This window comes from Artibeus jamaicensis, unplaced genomic scaffold (genome assembly GCF_021234435.1).
Source record: "Artibeus jamaicensis isolate MK-2021 breed Jamaican fruit bat unplaced genomic scaffold, CSHL_Jam_final scaffold_847, whole genome shotgun sequence".
In the NCBI taxonomy this organism is placed as follows: Eukaryota; Metazoa; Chordata; class Mammalia; order Chiroptera; family Phyllostomidae; genus Artibeus; species Artibeus jamaicensis.
In genome coordinates this window covers 23,231,040-23,257,954 of record NW_026522057.1, presented here as the reverse complement: position 1 = coordinate 23,257,954, position 26,915 = coordinate 23,231,040, and the positions used below count along the sequence as shown (strand labels likewise).

Genomic DNA, 26,915 nt, shown 5'->3' with positions numbered 1-26,915 from the left:
GGAGGTTACAGCTGCTCAGACCTCGCCACCTCTCAGTCTCTGTGCCCGCAAGCCTTTGTCAAAACCGCACGCAAGTCAGGTTTCAGCTGCTATGTTAGGGTTGAGTTTTCTGCTCTGGGAGGGGGGTGGGGGAGTGGCAGGCAGGGAAGGGAGGGGGTAAAAGTTCTGTCCACACACACACACATAGCAGTAACTCAGGGACTCAAGTGTCCCCTCCCCATCCTACCACTCCGCCCCCCATCCCCAAAATAGCCCATGTTTTTCTGTCTTCATAGTCCGTTTGGTTCATAGACCACACTGCTGAAACTCCCCAGGTGAAATAGGGGTGTTTTTCTCATTGGTTGGTTCATTTTCAGTCCTGACGTTTGTACCCCAATCGGGGCAAGGGACAGGGCTGTGGGGGTCCCCTTCGGTCTCCTAGTTGGAAGTCTCAGAATCTGTGACTGCAGAGGCCTCTGCAAGTGGGCTGGGCCACGTTGGAACCGCGGGTACCCCCTCCCTGTGGACAGACCGGGGCCCTAGGAGGGCAGGAAAGGACAGAACAGCCCAGAGAGGCTGGGTTGTAACCAGGCACCTGCATGGGTGGGTTGGGAAGGGACCGGGGGGGACTCGGGTAGGGAGCTGGGCCCACACGCCCTGGGCGGCTGACTCTCCTTAGTGAGAACAATGAAACCCACATTGTACCTACCAGAGGGCTGGGATGGCGGGTGTAATAGAGCGCACTTTGAAGAAAAAAACTAAATGTTCAGCTAAGCATTGTCCGCCCCAAGCGTGGTCTTCTGCACATGAAAGTGCTGTCTTGTTCCAGCCCAGGCAGTGGGCCTCTGGCTAGTGTCTGCTTCCTTTTGAGTTATGTTAGCACTTGGGATTCGGGGGGGGGGGGGGGGTCCTGTGGCACATCACAGAACAGCATCCTGGGAGGAGATACCGCAAGGCGTGCCAGGTGGCCTGGGCATCCGCAGCCCAGACTTCCCAGGTGTGGGCCCCTGGGCCTCCCTCAGGCTTTGAGGGGCCGGGGGCTGCATGGGATGTGTGCCCAGCACCTGGAGCATCCCCTGTCCCTGGGATGCTGAGCAGGGCTCCGGCCCCCAGCCCCAGGTGTTGCAGCCAGTTAGGCTGCAGACTGAGTGGGGCTTTGTGACCAGCCCCCGTGGCCCGGGGCCTGCTCTTTCTCAGCCCGAGGTAATTTTTCAATTAACTCGATTGGCTGGAATCCGGGGCACCCTGGGAGTGTGGGAAAGCGTCCCAGGCCGGAAGGGCCCTCCCCTCTGCCCCCGCTGGCTCGGGGCTTGGCTCCCAGAGGGAGGATCCGATTTCATATCGGGACACCAGGATGTGATCCCAGTGCCCCTCTGAAAAATCCCAGATGGCGCCTTCTGGAAGCCGGGCCCCGGTGGGCTCTGCACTGGCGGCCAGCCTGTCCTCCCCTCCCAGCCCACCCCCCGCAGGCTCCCTGACCCGGCTCCAGCGGCGAGAGCCTCAAACGGTGCTCTCGTTACTGACTTTATTGCTAAACAATTTAGAAAGGCAGCCCTGCCAGTTTTCATAAGTGGAACATTTAAAGCATGCAAAGCATATTTTATTTCTTCCTGGAGCAGCTGCTCGGTCGGGCTGTAGAGTGATCAGCAGTGAGTGATGGGCATCGGTGCGCTGCCCGTGCAGCCTTTCCATTCTCGGGCCCTTCACAGCAAGTGACCACGGAGGACTGGAGTGGCCGGAGCCCCGGACGCCCTCTCCCACCTCCCCGGTGTGGCTGGGCCTCCACTGGGATGGCATCGGAGCTACTGCCAGCTTTTGCCGAGGGTTACATGGTGCCCGGCCTCTTGACATCTATCGCGGTTACTGGCAGAATGTTGCCGCAGCCCTGGGAGGTAGATACTATCATCGTCTCCACGGCCCCAGAAGAGGACAGAGAAATGGCCCTGCTGGGGTCAAACAGCCACTGAAGGGCAGAGCCGGGAAATGACCCTGGTGGCCTGCTCCAGCCCTGCTGCTCCTAATCACCACTGTGGCCTTTTGTACAGGAGGAAGTTGAGGGGCTCAGAGGTCACAGACTCTGTGGCTTCCGAAGCCACATTTGAGACAGGGCGTCCAGGCCTGCCGTCTGTCTGGGCCGCAGTGTGCACTTGGTTTCACCTGTTTGGAAAGGTCAGATCTGCTCGTGATACGGATCTGAAGGTGTGGGAAGCCCAGACCTGCCGCCCTCATGTGATGGCAGAAATGTTTAGAAGAGCCGCTGGCTGGGCCCTGGTCACCCACTTCCCTTCTCTGCGTAACCGTTCACCTCTGCAGGGGCCGTCCGGACGCCTGGCACATTTCAATGCATTTAATCCCCCGGTGGCTGAGGCTGGCTGAGCAGAATGTTCTAGCCAAAGGGTGTTTCCAGTTTGGCCTCCAGGTGAAGGTGGCCTGTGGCCTAGCAGTCAAGGTTGTGGGTTCCAGACAGATAGAAGTGCCTTTCTTCCCCCTAGTTTTCCTAGGAAGGTAGCTTTCCCACCAGGAGCTGGACCCGGGGGGAACCGCTGTCTCAACAAATGGGACAGGCAGCTTCTTCCATATTCTGGTGATGGGCGGGGAAGGAAGCTGAGATGTGGGTGTTTTGCTGCTGACTCAGATTCAAGGGTGGGGAAGAAAGTGAGGGTGGGGCTCCCCCCCCCCACTGCCCCAGTCAAGCGGGTTCCTTCCAGTGTGTGATAAACCTTGCTGCTCTATACCCTGGTTCATGTCACACGGTGGTGGGTGTAGTCAATGCCAGGCCTTCTTTTTTTTTTCCTCTTCGTGTTTTGGGTTTTTTTTTCCCCTGGGTGGTGAAAAAACAGGGAGAAGGGAGGAAAGGTCAGAGTCAGGCCTGGTGAGGGTGGTGAGGGACAGGGACAGGCCTTGCCCCACCACCACCCCCCGGCTCCACAGTGGTTGCTGTCCCTCTGCTGGATATGGCTGTTAGGGGCCAGACCTTGAGGACGGGTGAAGCTTGTGGCAAAAGCCAAGGATGGGGCACCCAGCCATTTCCACCAGAGTTCGAGGAAAGGCCTGGTTCCTATCTGTGCTCATGTGTCAGCTCTCTGTTGTGGCGCGTGGTTTGAGAAATATGCACAGCGTGACGTTGAGGACCGGGAGCCTTGTCCAGTGGTTACAAACGTGAGCTCTGCAGTCAGACAGACTTGTGAGTGGGGATGCGGATCCGCCTCCCGAGCCAGCCCCGTGACCCTGAGCAGGCCAGTCCGCCTGTCGTGACCTCCGTTTCTGATGTGCAAAATGCAGAGGCTGGCGCTGCTTCCCCAGGCTTGGCCAGGGAGTTCCTGGGCCAGGGCTCAGCGCCAGGCCACGTGGTCCACACGTGAATGGAAGCTGGACCCCTCGGGCAAAGGACGGTAGCCCTGTGGCTGTGCCGTTGGTGTTCTCAGACCCTGCTAGGTGGGAGAAGAGAACAGAGGCCGATTTGGGGCAGGAAAAGTCTGTAAATGGCCTTGAGGCCGAATTTGAAAGTTTACACCTTCCTGGGTTTCAGGTCAGGGGGACTGGTCACTGTTGGAGCTCACTGGTTTGTAGAGGCAAGATCACTTCTCATTTTAACTAGTTCCTGAAGGAGAGGCTTAGCTTGGAGTGCTTAGCACACAGCAGCCAGTTTTTACATTTGTGAGGATGCTAGGTGCCCAGAAAATGATCCCAGACAGATGCAGTTTATCAGGATTCTTTTTTTGTTGCCAAGGATAGAAAGGCAACTCATACTGGCTTAAGAATGTATTGGCTCGAGACCAGGGGTAGATCCTGGCTTCAGGTGTGGTGTGATCCAGGACACAGGGATTACCTGAATCCAGTCTTTGTGTAGTTGGTATCCCCCTCTCAGTGGCAATGTGGCCGGCCACCCACATCTCTAGACTCCATTGCCATGGCCATCATTAAAGAGCACAGCTCCGGGTCCAGACACTGACTCTGATTGGACTGATTTGGGCCATGACCCCCTCCTGAACCAATCACAGTGACCAGGGCGACTCAGTGCTCCAGCTGGCCAGACTGGGTCACATTTCCACCCCTGAACCACAGGCCTTGAGAGCCAGCGGCTCCCCAAAGGGGAAGGGAGGGGCTGTGTCAGGAAGACAGGAGGCGTGGATGTCAGCTGACAGAACACCTGCTGCCCCGTCCAGGGGGTGATGAGGAGGAGCTTTGAAAAGGTGGGATGAGCGAGTATCCCAGAGGGACAGTGGCATTGAGGCTCAGCTTGACAAGAGTGTCGGGATTCCCCCTGGCACCGAGGGGGTGTCCCAGGTCAGCCGCCGCCAGCCCACTTGACACGATGAACTGGCCTCGGCCTGCGGCTTCTGAGTCCCAGTGGAAGCTGTTCAGTGGAGGCCGGAGGAGGCAGCTGGCCAGGCCCCGAGGGGAGGCCAGCCCTTTCCTCTCCTGCCCAGCGAGTGGATAAGGATCAGGCTCCTCGAAGCCACCCGGGCATTGGGACCGAGCTGTTATTGCTGTCACTGCCCACCAGGGATTCAGCCACCCAGGTGACAGGAGAGTGTCTGCATCTCCTACCCCCAGCCAGATGGTGAAATTAAGGTTTGCATTACCCCTGGAACATGCATCACCTGCTGAGTGATCTTTGCAGACCACCAAGGACAGTGGGCCAGTGCTGTGGTGGCATCGAGCCACAGGCCCAGAAAGGCTGCCAGACGCTGTCCTTCCTTGGCTCGCAGAGCAGTGGACACAGAAGGACCGACCTCCAGTGACAAACTGGCACGTTATAGGGATCAGACCAGGCCACCCACAGGGCCACGTTCTACAGCACAGAGTCTGGAGTTACTGGGGCCATCCCTGAGAACTGCGGAGCTGTGTGCCCAGGGGTTACGATTCCTCGACTGCCGGGGGCAAGTCCACGTTTAAATCTGTGACCGTCACTGCTCCAGGGCAGGGGACTTGTCTCTGTCTTGAGGACCTGGCCAGCATTGCCACCTTGGTGCTTGGTGAGGGGGAGGATGAAAGGATGTAGCCCCTGTCCCTGGAGAGAATCGGATACCTGGGATGAGGAGCTGGGTGGGCACGGCTCTCTGTGGGAAGCGTGGGCCCCCAAGATCATAGACGAGAAGGGTCAGCTTGGCACTCGGGCCCCAGGCAGTCTGCCTGAAGGTGTGTGTATAGACCAGCAGCTGTGCCGGGACAGCCTCGGCAGGGGAAAGGGATTAAACAGCACCTGGAGGGAAAAGCGATTATCGTGAAATATGAGGAAAAGAGGCTGTGTCACCTGGTACCTGCGCTGCCCACCCCCACCCCACCTGCAGTAGGAGTCACCAGGTGGCTCTCTAGGCCTGGGTGTGGCGTTGGGATCAACACCTTTGCAGAGCAGCCCGGCGTCATTCGAGACTCTCCTGTATTTGGCAAGTGCTGTATAGCTTCCCAACACCCCTACGGGGTTAAGTGTCATGGTCAAGTGACAAAGGCCCAGAGAACAAAAAATCTCCAGCAAACCGTCGTTCCAGCCCTTACCTGCCTGCTGCTGGGCCTGTTCCTGGCCTAGTGGGTCGGTCTCTACTCAGAGTGGGGGCCAGGGGAGGGATAGGGGAGACTGTATATGGAACAGGGACAGAAGTGGCCCAAGAGGTCTGTTTTCAGCTCCTCGAGCAGGAACCAGGCAGGAGGGGGCACCGGGCTGGCCCTGTGGGGTGGCCGAGCAGAAGGGAGTGAGGTGAGGGCTCGCCTCACCCCTTCGTTGGGTGGCCAGTGGAGGTCCGTCCCTGGGGTTGCTCTTTTCAGGCCAAGGTTCCCAGAGTTCTCTCCCCACAGGTAAACCATTACATGCAAGACTGACCTGGCGGAATTCCCCAGTGGCCGCTCTGGTTGGTCATTTACAGAGCTTTGGTAACCGACCCTTCAGGGCTGGGGCCGGGGCTGGAACCAAGGGTTGCATTGCTGTTCCAAACCCACACCCCCAGCCCCACTTGGATGCTGGTCAGCTTAGCTCAAAGGCCAAGGTTCTGCGACCTTCCAGGCCTGGGAAAGGATGCCAGTGGTGGGGGCTGTCCGGGAGGGCCTGGGGACCCCTGAGCAGGAGCAGGAGGCTTTGGCGGCCCTGGGGGCTCAGCGTGCAGGTGGGCAGGTGGCTGTGCCTGTGGGAGAAGGGATATGACAGTAACACTCAGTGGCTACAGGCAAAGGCCCTGCAGCCAGATGGCCTGGGTTTAACCACATAGTCTCCCCTTGCCTCAGTTTCTCCTGTAAAGTGGGCACGTCCCCTGTGATTATTGTGAGGACCGAGAAGTAGCTCACTTAGAACGGTGCTGACATGCACTCATGGCTCCGAAAGGGTCACTATTAGTACTATGATGCTGATGATGAGCAAACTCAAGGACAGAGGGAGTCTAGGAATGCAGCTGAGACATGCCCCTTTCTAGCCATGTGCTACCTCCACAGAAACACGGGGGGCGCAGAGGGGGCACCCTTACCCCCTCTGGGTGGTGCGCTCACCAGCGACCCCCCTCCTGACTCTGCCTTTTCAGGGGTGCCCTTCACTGGGTGCGGGCTCCTTCGGACCTGTTACTGCTCAGCTTGGGAGTCTGGGAGCTCCCGTCTGTCTAATCTCCAAGGGCAATCACATCTTAATTTTTAGAACAAGCACCATCCCGAGGGACTAAGCACCAACTCCCCCGCCCCACCCCCACCACCACCTAAACCGATTTGGCCCAAACCCAGTAACAGGAGAACATCGGTTCTGGGAGCAGCGGCATTTTGCCAGTGCTCACAACCGGCCAGGCGCCCCTGGACGGGTCTGCGGCAGGGTGGCTTCAGAGCCCCACAGGCCCTGGGCCGGAGCTCACACCCCCAGTGTCTCGGAGCCTCAGGCAGGCTCGCCCAGCCCTGCACCGGTGCTGTGAGGACCCACCGAGATGAAGCCGGCACGCAGCGCCCGGCACAGTTGCCGCCCAGAGAATGGCAATGCCGTCAGCCATCGTCTCTGAGAAAGGGGGTTTGGACTGGCAGGGACCGTGGCTCCGCCAGAGTGTTGTGTCATACGGCTGTCACAGGGCCGGGGCCGGGGCCAGGGCGGGACCCTGCTCTCAGTTTTCCATTTCCCTCCAGCCAGTGCCCTGGTGTTTCCTGGGCGCAGGCACCTGCAGGGAGCGGGAGCCGCCACAGAGCCTCCCAGGGTGGCGGGGTCCGACCCGGGCTCCCCCTCCACAGGGGGGCCTCTGGAGGGCCTGGGGCCAGGGGGCTGTCTTCCTGGATTTGGGAGGAAGGGCTATAAAAAGGAGTTTTTAATGGAAAATCTATCATATGGCATCCTGATATTTAGATTTTTTTTCTCGCTGTATAATCGACACCCAGTGACATGCACAGGCCTTACGTGTGCAGCTTGGCTGTGATGAGCTTTGACAGATGTGTGCTTGGCTATTTTGCAAGGCGTCCACCCATGACAGGGACAGTCACTCCCAGCCTGGACTCGCTGACCTCCCGCAGCCTGGCCCCCCAGGGAGTCCCCGGTGCTGCCCTCCTGCCCTCCCTCTCCAGGCCGTGGCTCAGCCCCTCTGCCTCTTGAGCCCCTCCCCACCCCCCCAGCCCCCTCCAAAGCTGGGTCCCACGGCCCGGGCTCTGCGGTCGCTGAGGCCAGCCTTCCTTCAGAACATCAGGGAGGTGTGCCCTTTTTCATGATGATCATGACAAGCTACATTGGACCCCCCTCTAGAACCTTCCTCAGTGGTTCCACGTAGATGGATTGCTTTGTTTCCAGGTTCCCATGCAGACTGGTCTTGGCTCCATTTTCAGATAAACTCAGAGGTCACTTGTCCAGAGGTCAGATAAGTGAAACATGGGGGAGCCAGGACCGCGTCCAGGCTGGCTGGCCATCCCCCCTCCCCGTGCGGGCATCGTTCTGGCGTGTCCACCAGGAGCCCGGCACTGGGCTGAGCCCTGGGTGTCCTGTGCGAGCAGAACAGAGCCCCTGCCTGTGTGGAAGGAACATAGGCCGGCTCCATCCCGCCTTCTTTTCCCGGAGCCGCGTGGGGACTGGCCCCTGGGGGAGGCCACAGAGCGCCGTGCAGGGCAGGCTGGTCCACTGTGACCGTGTGACCGAGCTCCACCAAGGAAACAGGAGCAAGCTCCTCCCCGACTGGGGGCACACCTGCCCCCGCTGCCATCCACCAAGGGGCCTGCCGAGGCCCTGGCTCCCTCTGCGTCACCCCCAACCCCTCTCCTGGCAAGTGACACAGTACAGGAGTTAAGATTGGGTGCTAAAGCAAGACCGCCCAGTTCAGACCCTGCTCTGCTCTCTGCTTTGTGGTACCTTGGTCGAGTCAGCTAAACCCTGTGCCTCACCTTCCCTGTCTGTACAATGGAGGGACGGCACTAGGACCTGCCTCATGGGGTTGTCACGGGGGGCGGACTAGTTAGCCCTGTGAAATATGCACAGCAGAGCCTGGCATATTTCAGGAGTAGGTGCTAAAGAAATGCTAGTAATGGAGCAATTGTTACGACACGTAGTCGTTACAAGATCATCATTACTGAAGACTCAACTGCTGGAGGCCGGGCTTACAAACCTACAGCTCACCTGAGGGTGCCTTGTTCTGGCCATTCTTGGGGGTGCCTACAGGCACAAAAATCAACTGTCTTCCCTTTTTTCCCTGCCCCCCGAGAGCTCACAAGAGTTCAGCCTAGAAAAGGCTCGTCACAAACCAGGGGCTCTTCTCCAGGGCCGGGGCAGGCGCCTCCCTCCTGCACTGTGGTGCTTCCCCCACAGTCCTCACTTCCTCCCCCACCACTCCCTGGATTCCACAGCTGAGTTGGCCACAGGGCAGACCCACAGAGGCTGCTGGCCCTTGGCAGCCAGCTGAACTCGAACTCAGAATCAGCAGGGAAATCTAAGGCCCCCCGTGCCAGTCAGCCCTGCCCGGCCCGTGCTGCTCCAGGTCTCAATGGAGCTACAGGGCTGAGCCATGCTGTCCAGGCCCCAGGCTCTGTTCTCTCTCCTAGGTGTGTTTGTTGCCCTGTGCCTACTGTCTCCTTGTTACAAAATGGCTGCTGTAGCTCCAGCCCAAGTCCACTTTCGAGGCAAGAAGGCAGAGAAGAGGCAAATCCCTTTTTTCTTCTAGGGCAGTCCTCTTTGGGGACCTTGTCCTATAACTTTAACCGCCAGAACTCAGTCACATGGGCAACCCTAATTGCAAGTGAGGCTGACAAATGGCGTTTTTAAGCACTAGCTTCATTGCTCTAGAAAACAAAAGGGGATGTGCTAGAGAAGGGGAGGGTCTGCCCCAGCTCCCTTGACACCTCTAAGTGGGCGGATGCCACGCCCCTTTGCCCCAGGGAAGAGGGCCCAGTGGCTTCCACTGCTTGTCCTACCTGCCTCCTGCCTGTAAGGCCAGCCCCTAGGGCATAACCGCTGGTAACAGCTTCTCCCGGGGCAGGAGAGACTGCCAGGCAACACTTCTCTGCAGCTTCCCTCGCCTAGCGAGTTCTGCTGAGTCTGTGGCTTCTTCGGTGACACCTCGCCCTTTCACCACTAGCCACACCCCCTGCCCCAGGTGCGAGGACTCTGTGGCTGCCCAAAAACTACAGAAAGGCACACAGTTGATCTTTCCTTTATCTGTCCTTAGGCTGGGCCCAGGACGACTTCTCCAGAAGCAGTGGCCCCTTCCCCAGCACGTCACCTTGGGTTAAAGGCTTCTTCCTGTTACCGCGTCTGCAGGCCTGGCTGCTTCCTTCCTTCTCCATCTCACACCCTTGAGACCAGCCCCGGCCGGGAGGACTCCGTGCAGGGGTGGCGGTCGTCTCTGTGTGCACCTGAGATGTGGCCAGTGCAATGGAGAAACCAAGTTGTCCATTTTAACTAGTTTGCACAGAAGTAGCCCCATGTGACCAGTGGCTGTCTCACTGAGCAGTGCTGTTGGAGACTAGAGAAGGGACCCTGTTCCTGTGAAGAGTTCAAATGCATGATAGTCACGTTCATCTCGATTCATAGAGTGGGGCCTTCTAAGGATGCCGATAATACGAAGGCCCAGAGAGAGGCAGTGTGTTGCCCTAGGTCACACAGCAGAGTAGCAATCCTCTGCAGCAGAAACCCAAGTCTTCCAGTTCCAGCTTCTGTAGAATGTGATTGGTCCCCTCTGTGCAGGGCGGGGGGGGGCTGTGGGTACGATGGGGAACAGACCGTGCTCATTGGGCTGAATACCTGTAAGTGTATTACACATGTGTCTTGTTCATTGCCATCACCCCCATTTTACAGGTGAGGCAGCTGAGGCCTGGGAGAGTGTGTCCCTGGTCCCTCAGCCCACAGACAAACAGGCTGCGGTCTCCTGAGGCTCTCTGTAATCCGTCCCAGAGTTGTCTCGAATCTCTGCCCCTGGGAGGTCCAGGGTGTGCGAGCTCTGGGTTTACACGCCCAGCCGGGGCAGGTGCAGTGAGTAAGCGTGCACAAACCTCTCCCTCTCCGTGGAGTTGTTTTTCCAGCCTGGTCTCCCAAGACTTGGTTCCTGCAGGTGCCACACCTGGTGTCCCTCCCTCCTGCTTATTCTGGGCCAGACTTCAGGGGCGGAGTCTAAGTGTCAGGTACACCTGTTGGAAAGGTGAGCGCAGGAAGAATCCGCCTTTGCCAGTGGTCCAGGAGAAGAGTGCCTGGCTCCATCTTGCTTTCTGCCCTCTCGTAAGGTCAGGGTCGCAGCCAAGTCTGTGCCTTCGCCACCATTCCTTGTGAGGGGCTCCAGCCAAGCCCTTCCTGAGACCACTCAGTTCGTTGTGCCAGAGACCAGGGCTGCTGGATCAAACACAGCACACCCAGCAGAGTTTGAACTTGAGACAAATAAATTTTTAGTGTCAGGGTGTCCATGTGGTGTTTAGGACAGACTTACACTAAAAATTATTTGATATTTGTCTGGAATTCAAATTTAATTGTGCATCTGGGGTTTTCTGTTTGCGTTGCTTTGCTTTATTTTGTTTGCTCGATCTGGCAAGCCTGCATGGGGTGGGAGTGGGGGGCACAGTCCCCATGCATTGCGCACGACAACTGAGATCCGGAGAAGTGACAGGGGTCGCACAAGGTCACGCACGATAAGGCCCTGACCAGGACTGGGTTTGACGCCAGGCTGGTTGCAACCCTGTGCGGTCTGCTGATAACAACCTCACCAGCTTCCTCAGGGCAGTTTGAGGAAGCCCAGAAGTCACACTCCTAAAAAAAAAAAAAAAAATCGAAACAAACCTGTCTTTTCCCTGCCCGGGCATGTTAGCAGTTACACCTTAGTTTGAAATAAGCTTTTGGTGACAGCTGATGGCAACTGGGGAGAAGCGTCGACGGAGGGAGTGTCTTAGTCCGTTTGGGCTGCTGTAACTAAAACACCAGAGCCTGGGTGCTTGTCAACAACAGAAATGTGTTGCTTGTACTTCTGGAGGCCTCAAGTTCAAGATCAAGGCTCCCACAGATTCAGTGTCTGGCACAGGCCTCTTCCTGGTTCACAGAGAGCTGCCTTTTTGCTGCGTCCCCATGTGGGGAAAGGGGCGAGAGAGCTCCCTGCAGTCTCTTGAAGGGCACCAGTTCTATTCCTGAGGGCTCCAACCTCGGGAGTCAATCACCTCCCAGAGGCCCCGCCTCCAATACACATCGGGGATTAGCTTTCAATGTGTGAATGTTGAGGAGACAGAAGCATTCAGTCTCTGGCAGAGAACAATGAAGGTTTTCAAAGTCCTGGCTGCAGATGGAGATGGTGAGCCAGGGCTGGGGTACAGAGGGTGGTAAGCATGAAGACCTTTTATAATCTAACCCCAGTGTCCCTCTCCAGGCTGCCTCTTGCTCTTTCTCACCTTGTACCCATTTGCTGGTCACCCCGGGACCTGTCCGAGCCATTGCTCTCGGACAGGTCCCGGAGTCTCGAGCCATTGCTCTTTTGCCTTTGCTCTCACCGCCCCCTCTGCTCACCACCCTCCCCCATCCATCCTCCAGGCCCCAACCCAGAAGTCCTCGTGCCCTAAGAGAGAGAGAGACAGCCCCTCCTTTTACTGTGCTTACGTGTGTGCGCTCCTTCTACTCACTGGGGGCTGCTTGAGACGCACGGTGTTCCCTGCTCCTTTCTGGACACCCCGTGCCAGGCCTGCGGTTGTAGGTGGCCCATGAATGTTGGTGGGAGGGAAGGTAGGGGAGGGGCCCCCAAGGCAAACAGCCTACTGTGCAGTTCTGCTGAGAGACTTGGACAGTTTCCAGCGCACACTCCAGGTGATGCCAGAGCAGCTGGACCCGCCCCTGCAGGCGGCCTGCCTCGAGGAGTGTGGTTTGGGGGCCCTTTGAATCACGTTCACAGTGGGGTCTGGGAGGGCTAGCCTGAGGGCGGGACCTGTCTGTGACATTCACCTGGGAGTCCCCAGTACCAAGGGTGGCAGCTGGCATGGGGCAGGTGCCTATAAACTCTTGCTGGGTGGGTGGAAGGAATCCTTCACCCGTCATGTGTTGTCACACTGTCTGGGGTGCTTGAGACCCCGTGATGAAGGGTATGGCCAGGCCCACCCTCGGTGAGCTGCACCCACTGAGCCCACAGGTGGCAAACAAGTGGGCCGCCCTTGTAATAAGGGCTCTGTGCAGGTTGTCCAAAATGCTCTCAAAATTGGGCAGCGGGTGGGGGCCACTGTAGGCCTCTGAGGTGACAATGGGGCTGAAACCCACTGGCAGGAAGGCACCTGTGGGGAAGGGAAGGAAGCTCTTCTGGCGGCCACGAGCCTTGCACCCTCCCAAGCTGGAAGCCCCTGGTGCAGCTCAGGGTGGCTCGGGGCAGGCTGCTGGGCAGCCGCCTCCAAGAGTCAGAGGGCAGGGAGGGATTCCGCATGGGGTCAGATAACATGCTCTGCCTTTAAGGGGCCCTCGGGCCTCTGTGAGGGACCAGCAGGGGTCAAGCAGGCAGTGAGAGGGGAGGGCATGGGGGCCTTCCTTGCATGGGGGGTAGCTGGACTCCTGTAGCGTTAGCAGGAGGTAAGAAGGGATGGGAACTGGGGCCAGGGTTCAAACCACCTTTTCCCAAGGCCCCTGGTGGTGGAGGGACACCTGTCCTCAAGGCCTCGGCTCTGCTCCCATTCAGCCCGTCCCTGCCCCAGGAGAGGCCTGGCTCAGCCTCCAGGCCCAGGATCCCCGAGCAGTACCACTGCCTTGGGCAATGGCAGCCACCACCTTATCAATACTGATCCCAACCTGTGGACCGAGTCCCGTGGGAGGAGGGCTTCCTCCTGCGTGAGTCTCCTAGAAGCCACCTTGCCCAGTGAGGCTTAGACCCATTTTACAGATGGCGTGCCTGAGGCTCAGAGGGGAAGGGACGAGTGCCTGGTCCGTGGGGGGAGTCAGACTGAAGTCCAGTGACTTGAAAGGTGTGTCTCAGCACGTCCCTCTGCTACCCTCACTGTGAGGACGGCACCCCGACTTCCACCGTGCTGTGGTGCAAAGCAGTCCCTCTGAGGAGGCATGTGGCCTGTGTCACAATGAGGAGGTGGCCACAGGCAGAACAGGGAAAGTGCGTTCCAGGTGTGGGAAAGAGCTCGACATGTTGCAGAGAAAGCGACCAGTGTGGTGGGAGGGAGGGCAAGAGGGACGGGACGATGGGTGGGTTTACTGGTGCAGGCGGAGGTGAGCCCCCCACGCCTGCTGTGACGAGTGTTTCCAAACCTCCTCTAGCCCGAGGAGCAGGTGCTCTCCTGACGGTGGGTGTTGCAGTGGGTACCTCCCAGCACCCTTTGCAGCCTGGCGTCTGCTGTTGCTCAGAGGAGCAGACCTGTGGGTGTGTCCAGGTGTCCAGGTGTCAATCAGCCTGTCCAGGACTGAGCTGGCTTCCGCTCCTGTGGGACAAAGGTCCGCCTCCTGGGTACCGCCTGAGGCTCCCTGGATGCCTCACTCTCCTTGGTCGCATTCCGAGCACTCACGTAGGGAGCGTCAGGTTTCATTTAAGTGCCGCAGAAACCTCTGCCTGTAGTGTCACCATGGGAACCGCTCATCAGAATACACTTCTCTGCACAGACGCGTCCAGATGCACACGTCCTGTTCCTTTGGGGCCCTTGAGGGCCACGTGTTTTGTGAGACATGTTGAGTGTGTCTTTTAGGTGTTTCCCAAGTGTCAGACTCAAGGGGAAAGGGGCTGGGGCTCAGGCTCTGGAGTCAGCCGGGTCTGGGTTCAAGTTCGAGCTCTGCTACCTACTAACTATGACCTCGTGGAGCTACTTACCCTTTCCAAGCCTCCACTTCCTAATCTGTGAAATGGGGATTAGGACCGCACCTGCCTCAGGGGTTCTGGGAGGATTCAATGAGGCCCTGTGCGTACAGCTCACCTGAGCCTGCTGCTGGCTGGGGGCCCAGATGCCGACTCCCGCCAGCTCTTCTGTCCACTCTAGCGCCTCCCTTTGGGAGGGGAAGACTGTCAGCCATGGGTGTGGACACTCTGGGGCAGTGACACAAGCCATGGAGCCCTAGAGAGCCTGGTGGGCTGTGGGGCCCCACCAGGGGCGCTCTGAAGGTGGGGGTGGTCCCAGGACCGGACCTGGGGCTCTGTGAAGTAGGCGGGGCTTTGGGGAGTTTCTTTCCGCCCACAAGCAGGGAAGGCCCTGCAGGCAGAGCGAACAGGAAAAGCCAAAGCCCCTTGGAACGGACCCGAAAGAAGGGAGCAGGTGTAAGCCAGCGTCCCGTCCCCTAACCGTGTGCCCTTCTCCCCTAGTGCTCCTGCGGGAAGAAGTGTCCCGGCTCCAGGAGGAAGTCCACCTTCTCCGGCAGATGAAGGAGATGCTGACGAAGGACCTGGAGGAGTCCCAGGGTGGCAAGTCCTCTGAGGTCCTCTCAGCCACCGAGCTCAGGGTCCAGCTGGCCCAGAAGGAGCAAGAGCTAGCCAGAGCCAAAGAAGCCTTGCAGGGTGAGTGACCAGTCAGCAGAGTCCCTGCCGCCCCTCGCCTGGGGCGCGGGCTTGGGCCAGGGCCACACAGGCTCTGGCAACCAGAGTCCAGCCTCTGTATGGGAAGTGACATGGACGCGGGGAGGTCCCAGCGCCCAGACCCCAGCTGAGGCTGCCATGCCCATTTTGGGACGGAAAGCTGCCTCTTACAGGGTTGGGCACATACGTCATCTCCCGGGTGACCGCCACTGTTCTCCATCAGGGCAGTGGGTGGGCAACTCTGCTGAACCAGGGTGCCGACTGGCAGCTGCGTCTCCTCTCCCAGCACCCCGGGGGTCCTTCGGCACCGCCCCTCCCCGGGCAGTGTGCCTTTGCTGGGCCCTCTGCTGGAGGACACGCAGGCACCTGCACTTCACTCATGCGCGCCCTGGTGGGCTCTGTCAGGAGTGGGGCTCGGTCCTCTTCTCCAGTTGTTTGGACATCCCCTCGAAGAAGGGCAGCCTCTGGCCGCGGCGTGTGAGTTGGGAGGGAACGTGGTCTTGGGGTCCGGGTGGTCTCTCGCCACAATGAACCATGAACCCATAACCAGAAGCTGCTGTGGAAAACAAGGGAACCAGTGGGCACACACGTTCAGCCTGCCTTCCGGGGAGCCAGCTGCGATACCGGCAGCTGCATCCCCATCTGTCTGGGAGCCACCTGCCCACGCTCTGGGTGGCGGGGGAGGGGCCGCAGGAGGTCCTTTGAGAAAGGCTGAAGGCCATCCCTGGACAGTGCTCAGAGATGTCCGTCCAGGCCCCGGGACAGAGAATTGGCTCCGGGGTCTGCTGTGATCGTGCGCCTTCCCCAAGTGTCTTTGTTTCCCCCGGAGGGTGGGAATGGGGGGCAGGCGGGGAGGCAATTAAAACCTGGTCACCTGCTTTCCACTTACCATTTACTAGAATGATAAATACTCTGAAGACTTCATTTTTGAAGCCAAAGCAGGCTAATTACTTCGATTGACTTGGAGTTGCAGTGGTGGAAACTCCAACACGAAGGGACTTAAAGAGTCTGTCTGTGCTCTGTGACCATCCCGAGGAGCGTTCCGGGGCGGTGGGCCTCTGCTCCCCCAGCCTGTGAGAGGAGACGCAGGGGAGGAGCCTGGATGGGGGGCCAGAGGCCCCTCCGGCAACAGCCTGAGCGTGCGGCCGGGCCGGCTTCAGGGAGTGCGGGCAGCGCCCATCCCAGCTCGGCGTCCCTGTCCAAGCTGCCAGTCTAACCGGGGGGAGGGGAGAGTGGACTTTGCTGGACAGTTTGTCGGCTCTGTCATAGCGGGTTCTCGATCGCAGGGAGACGTGAGCAGCAAACACTCACACCCGGGCTAGGCAGGCTGTCTGTCCGTCCAGCAGCCACTGGCCATCCCCTGGGGTGTCTGGAAAACCGTCTGAGTGTGAACCTTACCCAGGTGTTACAGCCTCTTTGCACCTGAGTTCTCAGTGAAGCAAATTACTCTCTCACAGGCAAGGAGGCCCGTTTCTGTCAGAGTTTTGTCTCGGCGGGGTCACTGAGACAGCGTCGTGGTGGCCTCTGCAGACCACGGTGGTCCGGGTTATGGTGGGGAAGCCCTGGTGCCAAGCACGCCTGCTTTCTCTAGGCAGCTGGCCAGCCGTCTGGGCTGATCCGTGGGCACCTCCCTCCCCCACCTGTACCTTCCCAGGAGCCTCCAAACATCCCTTCCCCTCCCAGGATGGGAGCCCCCGAGGAAGAGCCTCGGGGCCCCGGTCCAGCGAGCTGCGGTCCTTCGGTCTCACTGAGCTTTGTGCAGCCGTGGGCAGTCAGGGCCGCCCCAGGAAGCAACCGCCTCAACCACGCTTGTCAGCGTTCACTGCAGGGACGGAGGAAGCCGCCCTCCAGGTCCTTGGCCCAGATAGAATTCTCCCCCGTATTCGTCCTCTGGGCCCGTGAGGAGCAGAAAAACCTTTCAGCTGTTTCCAGACGCAAAGGAACAGGCAGGGGAGTGGGCAGAGGCTCAGTTACCCTGCCCCCCAGCTCCTGCGACAGGCAGCCTGCCCCCCCCCAACACCTCACTTCTCTGGTTCGAGTGACAGGACAGTCACAGTGAACTAAACAGCGTAACGTCAGCGAAGGGGACGACGCGGCCCGTGGGGCACAGAACTGGGCAGGCATTTCTCCTGAACTGTGCATAGCTCTCATCCACCACCAAAGGTCTCCCTGGTGACCCCAAGACCCGCCTGACGGGGCAGCTCCTTTGAGGGAACAGGACTCTGATGAGTGAGGACCTGTCAGTATTCGTTAAGAAAGCTTTATTGAGCACCTACTGTATGCCAGCACTGTTCTAAGCACTTGACCTTCCATTTACGTCAGTGCTACTAGGAGGTCGGAACCCCCTCTTACAGATGGAGCCACCTGAACGAGGCTCAGGGAGGTTAAGGAACCTGGCCACGTTTACAGAACTTTTTAAAACTTTTTTCTGCTACACCAACACCCCAAGTCTTCCCTCAGAGATGAAGTCAGCCTGGACGAGAGAGAGATAGGACACTATTATAGCTCGATAACAGGCTGTAGGTGCCTAAATCAGATCTGGGCTTAATCCCAGCTTTACCTCTTACTAGCTGTGTGACCTTGGGCAAACTCCTTACCCTCCCTGAACCATAGTTTCCTTAATGAAGGTAACAATAACCACACTTGTTTTTCTTATCATTGGGGCTAATAATAGTAGCTACTTCAGAGGGTTGTTGGTAGGATTAAATGAGATGTAAAGTGCTTGGCCCCGTGCCCAGAACATTAGTTTAGTTACATGAGAAGGGGCTTAGCAGACCTGCTTGGATCTGCTCGGAGGTTTGGTCTCCTGCCTCCCATTAGGGGTGACCCAGACCTGAGCGCCCCTGAGCCTATCCGAGCTCAAGGTAAAGCCACATTCCTGAAAAGCAGTCCAGCAGGCACCGTCAGCTGCCTGGACGTCCTGCCTGGCATCCTGCACAGTTGTAAATAGGATGCTTCCGCCGCAGCCGCAGCGCGCAGTGAGCAAACTGCAGACAGATGTGGGCAGAAGGAGGCTGGGGCAGGAGAAGGGATTCACGTGCCCATCATGAGGCGAACAGGAATAAACGCACAAGCCAAGTCAGCAGCAGCCAGTGTCCCTGTGGTGGGAATACACAGAGCTCCCCAGAGACTTCTGGCAGGTACACACCCAGCCACCCGCAGTCTTTAGAGGCGTGGGAATTCGCACACCCGAAATACCAGCCCCTGGTCCCAACATCAAAGCGATGCAAGGCATCTATTTTGGGGAAAATGGGTTTGGAAGGTTCCTTTGTGTGTGTGGGGATGAGTCCAGGAATGTTTGGTTTAGGATTTTTATCTGCCTGTGAGTTTCCAGGCAAAAGCCACGAGCGATGGTTTAGGAAAGAATGGTGTCGCACACACTCACACACGGGTGTGTAAATGTACCCTAGTCCCTGCGTGACCCCAGCTCCACACACGTGGTGAGATTGTAGCCCCCGAGGCCCCTCTGGGGTGTCGGGTGATCTCCCCAGGCTCCCTTGGTTTCACTGACCTCGCCAAGCATCCAGGCGCTGTAGAAATGATCGCGGAAGTGTGCTTCTTTCTTTCTTTAATCACTTAACGGCGTGTCCAGTGTGTGGAGCATTTTCCCACAACAGTAAATACTCTTGGAAAACATAATTTTTAATGACTACATAATGTTCTACCAAATGGAGACACTATAATCTATGTAGCCCCTTCCCTAATATTGGACATTCGTTTCCCTGTTTTTTTTTTTCCTGTTTGCTGTCACGTAACACACACTAAAGATCTGCGTTCGTGAATCGGTTTCTTTTTCTCAGGACAGAATTTCTCAGACTTTTTGGTCTCTAGACCATGTTAAACTCTTGAAGAACTGAGGACCCCAAAGAGCCTCTATTTATATGGTTTGGATCTGTTGTTATTTACTGTTTTAGAAATTAAAATGGGGAAAATGTCTAAATCTTTAATCATTTATTTAAAAATAATAATAAGCCCATCGCACCTGAATAGAAACAGAAGTGTTTTTAATAAAAAAAAAATAACTGTATTTTTCCCCAACAGAAAGGTTTACGTGAGAAGGGGAGCGTTGCTGTATGTTTTTGTGCAAACTTTTTAACGTCCGGTTTCACACGAGCCCTGCTGCGCCCTCCCTCCTCTGGGCCCTCAGCCAGGCTGCTGCGGTTTGTTTCTTTGGTTGGAAGTCTGGCATCACACGTGTGCCATCGGAAAGGGGAGGAGTGTGTTCACTGCCCTATTAGATCCTTGCAGATGATTTTCCTTGATGCCGCACTGGAACTCGCCCAGTGGAAGTGTCTTCAGAGGGTTCCTGCAGCGTAGAATCTGAAACCTGGTTTTTGCGGTAGGTCACAGTCGTCAAACCCACCAGTCCGATTTGTACCTTGAATGGATTTTTGCTCCCACGTGGGATTTTTTAACATTTAACGTTGATCACTTGGAAATATTGACTCACTGAGCGATGTTGACACATTTCATTATCCACAAAGTCTTTAGGCCTTAAAAAAGTGGTTACCGTCAGAGCGGTGGGTCAGGTTTGCCGGAACTCTCCTTTTTGCTCAAAACTTAAGTATTATCCATGGTAGCAAACTCTGTTAGCTCTTTGCCTAAGAAGTGACAGGCTTACTTCCCCCGTTTGGTAACTCAGTTCAGTGGTTTGCAGGGCACCAAAGTGTGTATGTCAGTCGTCCCATTGAGGACGAATGGTTTTCTACTCAAAGTGGCTAGTTTAGCTGGCAACTCAACCACACAAATGTTCTTCCTCCAGAAAGTCACGGTTCTTCGCTGTGCAGCTTGAGATTTAAGTGCACTTTGCATTTGATTAAGATGATCAGGAAGACAGTCTTCCTCTTGGGCCCCCCTGATGATAGTGGTGACAGCTAGGATTTTTGAGCCCTTTTTACATGTTAGCTCCCTCAGGCTCACCGGCCTATGAAATGGGCTGTAAGTGTGTCAGGACGACCCAGCAGTACCAGGTTCAGACCTCAGCGGGGGGCTCTGGGGCCCTCACTGTGGGGAAACAGCTTGAGCAAAGGCCAGAAGACCAGCCTGTGGGTGGGCTGGCGGTGGGGGGCGGGGTGGGAGATGGTCACAGTGAACCTCAAGGGTCACACTCAGAAGTTCAGGGACCACAGAGGTTTGGAGCAGGAGGAGACAGTATGAGAAGTGGGGTGTTCGGCTGTCCCCCCTTCCGACTCCCTTCATGCCTTTGCAGTGTCGTCTCTCTCCTAGCACGTGGATGTCCACGTGGTTGTGTACACAAGGTTCCCGGATGTGCCGCTGGGTCATTCCCCTTCTCTCCCCTCAGGGTCTTTCCACTGGCTCTTCCTCTTCCCTCCACCCCCGATGGTTACTCTTCCTCCAAGTCCTGCTTCTGATTTCGCTTCCTCTAGGACCTTCTCTGCCTGATAGTTAAGGGCCTGAGTTCGGCAGAATCGTGCCCTTTCACCCCCAAGATGTCTCTGTCCTTATTCCTAGAACCTGTGAATAGGTGAGATGATGTAGCAGAGAGAATCAGGGTGTTGATCAGATGTCCTCCAGATGTGGGGACTCTCCCGTGGGCCGAAGGTAAATCCCAAGGGCCCTTCGAGGTGGAAGAGGAGACGGAAGAGTCAGAGAAGGTGCTGTGGCCACAGAACAGAGGTCAGATTCAAGGTGAGGACTCAACCTGCCATGGCTGGCCTTGAAGGTGGGGGAGGGGCCGGGAGCCAAGGCGTGTGGGCACAGCTAGAAGCTGGAAAAGGCCAGAAAACGGATTCTCCCCTGGATCCTCCAGAAAGAACATGAGCCCGCCACACCTGGGTCTCAGCTCTGGGCGGCCGGTTTTGGACTCCGACCTCCAGAACTATAATCAATTTGTATTCTTTGAAGCTGCTACATTTGTGGAAACTGTTACAGCCTTAGACACTGAGCTCCCTCGGGACTTAGCACACAGTGGGGGACATCTGTTTCCCATCAGGCTTGTCACTGACCAGGCTCCTGAAAGACAGCGCCACCAGCACCGAGCTGGCCTTGTTATCTGAACAAAGCAGATGACCCGTCAGTGTGGGAGATGAGACAATGCCCACATTTTCTGTCTTTAGCGGAGGGAATGAGGCTTGTGGGGGCCTTTTTCCTGCCTCAGAACGAGTCACCTTCCCGAGACTGGGCTCTGGGAGGAGCTGAGCTGTATTATTTAATTTACTCATTCAACAAATGTCCCCTGAAAACTTCCCCCCACAGGAACCCATGCCTGTGGCTCAGGGCATTCAGAAGCAGATGGGACCTGGGCCCCGTCCAGAACCCGGTGACAGGCGTGGAAGCCACAACACATTCGGAATGAATCGGTTGAGTAATATTTTTTGTATGGCCAGCCAGGCCTGTAGATAAGAATTGGCCACAGATATTCCTGCTTAAAAGAGCTCAAGGCTACAGAGAACGCCTTACGCTTCGGGCAGGAGGGGACACCAGTGTCCTTTATGTTCCTGGCAGGCGTGGCCATGGTCTGGCTGCTTTGACAAATGTCACCAGGCCTGCAGACAGTGGCCCAAGTGACTCTGGACCAGAGTGATGTGTCATCGCTGCTCAGGTGGCTCTGCCCCGCCCTCCTCCTGGGTTTGGAAAGCCACTTAGCGTTTCCCGTTCCTGCCCACCTTTTCACCCCGTTCTTTGTCGGATTCCTTCCCGCTGGGTGAGGCTGCATGCTCTTCCCAGGAGGTCACACACAAACCAACTGCGTTCGGCCCCCAGATCTAGCCAGATGGCCCTGGGGGCCCCTGCAGGGATGCCTCGCCCCTCCTGAGCCAGGCCCTCTGACCCACAGCCATGATGTAGAAGACCTAGTTGGTAAATCTTAGAATTCAGTGGAAGCTTCCAGAGAATTTTAACTCTACAGAGAGAACGTCTTCCTAATATACTATCAGCAGCTTTTAATAGTTAACAGGTCCCCCTAGAAAGCTTCTAGACTCTAAATTTGATCTAGACTCTAAATTCAGTTGAAAATAATGCGCAGTCAGGCGGAAGAAGTGCCCGGCGTCTTTGCCGTCCTGCAGCTGCCCAGTGGGCCATGTGACTCCAGCCAGTGAGCTGTTTCACGTGGCTGCTGGGTCCCACAAAAGGGCACATGCTCCAGTGCACATGCACTTTAAAAATATATATATATATATTTTTTTTCTTTTAGAATAGTTTGAGATTTACAGAAAAGCTGCAAAATCTCGTATACCCAGTTCCCATCATCAACGTCTTAGATTACCAGGCTGCACTGCAGAGGTACTTTTCAAGCTGGCTTGTGCATCCTTTGTCGATTTCTCATTGGCCAAAGGGAGTCACATGACCAAGCCCAGCGGCCTGTGGGAGGAGACTCCTAAAGGCTGTGGATACAGGGAGGTGGAGGTTTCTAAATGGCCATTAATATAGATCTACTACAAAGAGCATTTTAAATAGAATAATATCCAAATCTGCCCTAGAGCCTGGGGCTGTGGTGACTGACAACCATTCCAACCCTGTATCTCTTTTGACACCTTTGCTTTTTATAGGTTTTATATCCGAGTGACTAATAGCCTCTGTTCTCATCCTCATCTGGGGTTTTTAATACCGAGACCTTGACTCTGTGAGTTGGAAAGGCAGCTGGTCCAGTCCCCTCCCCCAGCCCCTCTTTGTCCCCTTCCCGCCCGCCAGGGTCAGAAGCCCCTACACAGCCTCCCAAACAGGGTCCCTGCCAGCATCTCCTTCAATACTTTGGGTGCAGTTCTTAGTAAATTCCACTATGTTTTAATGTTCTGATCATCGAAATCTTCCACGTGTCCGGAGAAAAACTGAAATACTGGTTTGAAAAGGCACAGACACCCGCCAGGACTCACCCTGCACATCTCTGACACTTGTTCTGGAAGCGTCTGCCAGAGCCCATCTCTCCTCCCTGTTCAGAAAAATCTGATTTGCCCATTTCCTGGTCGGGGTGGCTGAGGCATGAACACAGCAAGTCAATTTTGAGCAGTAGTCATCTCAGCTGCTGTTTATTTAGCACTTGGACCCAGCTGGGCACTCCCCTCATTCATTGCCTGGCCTGCACCAGCTCACTGACCCTTCCAACAACCCTGTTAGCTGGCTAGTGTTCATTAGCCTCAGTTTCCCAATCTAAAAAATGGGGGTGAGAGAGCTTAGGATTTTTCTAAGGTCTCCTGGCCAGTAGTTGTTGAAGCCAAGATTTGATCCCCAGTGAATCTGGTCTCTAAACCTCTGCTCTTGGCAAATAATTAGCCAAGAATTAGGAGGTGAAGGGGGTAAGTTATCACTTTACAGAGGAAGGAAGTGAACTGGGAAAAAGAAGAGGAAGAAGAGCAGCACAGGGTTCTGGAAACACAGGATTCTTGGGTGCCATTTAGTGGCCTGAGTCCCCAGGATTTGTGGGTTCCTTCTCGGTCTTGGCTCTGGAAGTTGTCCCCGAGAATAAAAGCTTTGAGGCTGGTCTGGGTTTCATGAGCCATGAGTTTCCCCTCCCTGTCCCCGCCACCCCATTCCCTCCCTACCCCTGTGGTCTCCGCTGCCACAGAGGCCACATTTAAGGTAGGAGCTTGGGCTGCAGATCTGGAGCCTCTGCTTGTAATTACTCCCCACTCCCTTCCTAGGAAGGACAGGGATTGATCCCCACAGTGTACGTGGGGTTAGCCTGACTTTACAGTTGGGGAAACTGAGGCTCCAGAAGGGTCACACAGCATGCAGGTCACAGTGTTTGAATCCGAAGTCTTGTTGTGCCAGACATAGGTCCCTGTTCCTGCACCAGTACTCGTTTTGTTCAGTGGAAATCGCGTCAGTGTTAATAGAATCCTACCTAGAACACCACTCACTTACTCATTCAGCAAGCACTTGTTGAGGTCTTGTTACCGTTCTAGGGACTTAGGGTATATCTGCAAGCAATTAGACACACGTGAATCTTATGTTCTAGAAGGGTGTGCCAGATGCTGCTGCTGTGTGACAGACTGCCCCCAAATCTTAGTGGCATTTTTTAAACCAACCACCATTTTCCTTACACCCGCTGATATTGTATGTCAGTGGCTTGGCAGGGCTCAGCAGGGCGATTCTTCAGGTCTGTGTGTTAATGGTGGGGGTGGTGAGGGTCTCACAGTGGTGTTCTGCTGAGAAGTTCAGTGCAGCTTCCTCACCTGTCTTGCAGCAGCCTTGGTGGGACATCTGGGCTCCGCTGGGACCAGAGCACCCTTTCATGGACAGTCCAGCGTGGTGGCAGTCAGGCCACCTGCATGGAGGCTCGGGCTCCCACAGAGAGGGTTCCACAAAACCAAGGTGCAAGCTGCAAGGCTTCGTGGTCTCAGATATCACTTAGGGTCACTTGTGCTGCATTCTGTTGGTGACAGGCCAGCCACAAGGTCAGCCAACCTCCATCCTGTAAAAAGCATGTGGTAGAGGAGATACTATTGTGGTCATCTTTGCAAAAATACCATCTGCCACAGCAGGGAGGGAGCAGGCCAACAGTAGACAATGAGCACGGTAGAAATCAAATCGTATGTGTTAGACGATTGTAAGTACTGTGGGGACACAGAAAGTTTCCAGTGGGGCCGAGTCATCACACACCCACGTGTGCACTCACACCGGAAACGCGCTTGTGCACAAATGGTTGTCAGCTTCATTTGTCATGGCCCAGATGTGGAAGCGGCCCAGTGTGCATGAGCAGAGGAATGGGTCAGCAAACTCGTGCGTCCTCATGGACTCCCACTCAGCAAGGAAGCGGCGAGCTGTTGCTGTACGCAACACGGTGGATCTCAAAACAGTGACGCTGAGTGAGAGTCCAGAAAGAAAGGGTATGTCCTGTAAGATTCCATTTCCATGAGGGTCTATGAAATGGAAACTAATCCATAGGGTCAGAAAGATCGGTGGTTGCCTGGAGATGGAGGAGGAGGAACTTTGGGGGTGATGGTTTTACAGGGGTGTGTGTGTGTCAGACCATACTAAGTGCTAAATGTTAAAGATCTCCCATGTATCGTATGCCATTTATTATGAACAAAGCTTTTTTAAAAAAGAGGGTAAGGCAGGTTAGGAATCCTGGAGATGGGTGTTTTGGAGCAGGGAACATTTCTATATGCCACAGGCCCCCAAATGGGCAGAGTCAGGGCAGAGCCCGGTCCTGTCTGGGCCCCAGGGGCCCTGGGCTCGCATTCCAGGAACAGGCAACCGGCAAGTTCTGAAGCCACACGGGCTGTGGCCTGGGCTTTCAGCCCAGCTCTTTAAATAGCTCCCACCACATGGGCTGGCCAGTGGCTGAGACGGAAGCTGCTGACAACCAGGCGAGCTGGACAAGCCTTCCTGCCTGGGCCGGACGTGGGGCACAGGAGGAAGAGAGGCGGGTTTTGGCACTGAGCTTAAATAACTCAGACTGGTTCGGAAAGGAGTGTTCCAATTCAGCTCGGGGCCAGGTACGTTGGCAGGGAAAAGATCGGAGTTAAACCCCAATGGCGCCATAATATCTTAAAAATTAATATTCGTATCTAATGTATATGTCATTAATATAATTTACAAGTATTTAATGAATATTTGTATGGGTCAGGAATGCATGGGCTATAAACCCCGTGAATTACCTCGTAATCCTCCCCATTTTCTGGATGAGAAGACTGAGGGACAGAGAAGTGACCTGCTTGCTTGGGGGTGGAAGTTGAACCCAGGAAGGCGTGCCTGGCTCTGGGACGTGTGTGATCTATTTAGCCAGCACCCTGCACCGCCCCGTTGCGAGCCTGCTGCTGTCTCTTTAAGTGGTTCACTTTTTTTTTTTAATGATGAAGTATTTGCGATGTGGATCTTGGGGACAGGCTGGGCCTGTGAATCAGAGGCAGCGGGGCACGTTGGAGCCGGAAGTCGGGAGGCCCGGGCTCTCCAGCAGCATCGCCGCCACCTCTACAGGCTTTTCCTGGCCAACGGGAGGCGTGGGCTGAGTGTCCCCATGGGCCCCTTCCCAACGTCCCACGAGCGCATGCTCAGGATGCTGGGGGGACTGACTAATGGGGGGGACAAATGCTGTCATCTGACTACAGAAGTGTACTGTCACTGGGTCGTACCAGCCATGAGGCCACCACACTCACTGCAGCCCAGACAGAAGCCTCAGGACCTACCCCCCAGCGCCTGACCCAGCAGCCCTTAACCCGCTGACCTTGGCAGCCCCTGAACTCCAGAGAACTTGCTCACCTGCAGGCTCGGGAGGGTGAAGATCTGGAAGAATCATTCTGATTCTGCCTGTAAGTCATGGTGCCCAAGGAAGGAGGTCTTTAGCAGGAACCGGAAGGAGGGGGATGGCCGGGGACCGGTTGGTGTCCCTGATCCCTGCCAGGTTCCCGGAGGCCTTCCCAGTGCTCTTAGCCCATCTCTGTGCCACATAGCGTTTGGCCCTGGGCTCACCTTGCGGCGGGCACTCAGAGCAGGGCCCCTGAGGTGAAGGCATAGGCTGGGGAACATCATGGAGACTTGGAGACCGTCACCTCCTTGGGGAGGTGGCTGTCAACTCAGCATTTTAAGGCTGGAGGCACCTTGAGGTCAGGGCTGAAGTATGTTGTCCCCGTACCTCTGACTCTCCCCTTCCTGCTGCTGCTGGGTAGGCAAGGCTGGGGCAGAGAGGCCGAGCGAGGTGCAACGTATGCCAGGCTCTCAGAGCTGGCACCCAGTAGGTGCTCAGGAGATAGGGGAGGAGCAGAGGCCGGGCCCACACCCCACATGGACGTGCCCACAGTCTGCACAGACTCCGGGAAGTCCCCGTGCTTGGGCGGCGTCCCTCAGCCTGGCTTGGCTGGCTGCGTGACCTGTTGGTGCTGCCCTGCGTGCTGACCTCTGTCTACTCATGGAAGGGGTCATGCTCCCGTGCCTCTGAATCACTGGGGTGACCTGGCCCTGGCCGGGTGCAAGCCGGATGACGGCGTCAGTGAAGAGGGAAGGTGCACCCCTTTCTTCCTTCCCCATAGTTCATGTGACTGCAACTGTGGGGAGACTCTATTCATTCCACATGATGTCAAAATGGGCTGGGGTGGCCCTGGGCAGACCGAGGCTTGAGAGGGGCTAGCAGGGCAGGGGTGTGGGTGAGGGCCT

General features: G+C 56.3%; 1 protein-coding gene across 2 annotated transcripts in view; it reads left to right on the top strand.

Moving 5' to 3' along the window:
- KAZN (kazrin, periplakin interacting protein) overlaps positions 1-26,915 on the top strand; it is a 380,404-nt gene that overhangs the window by 270,965 nt on the left and 82,524 nt on the right. For both annotated transcript variants that reach the window (XM_037165744.2, XM_037165743.2), the window contains exon 2: positions 14,655-14,846. In XM_037165744.2, the coding sequence (XP_037021639.2) occupies positions 14,655-14,846 (192 nt within the window). The remainder of the gene's footprint in view (positions 1-14,654; positions 14,847-26,915) is intronic.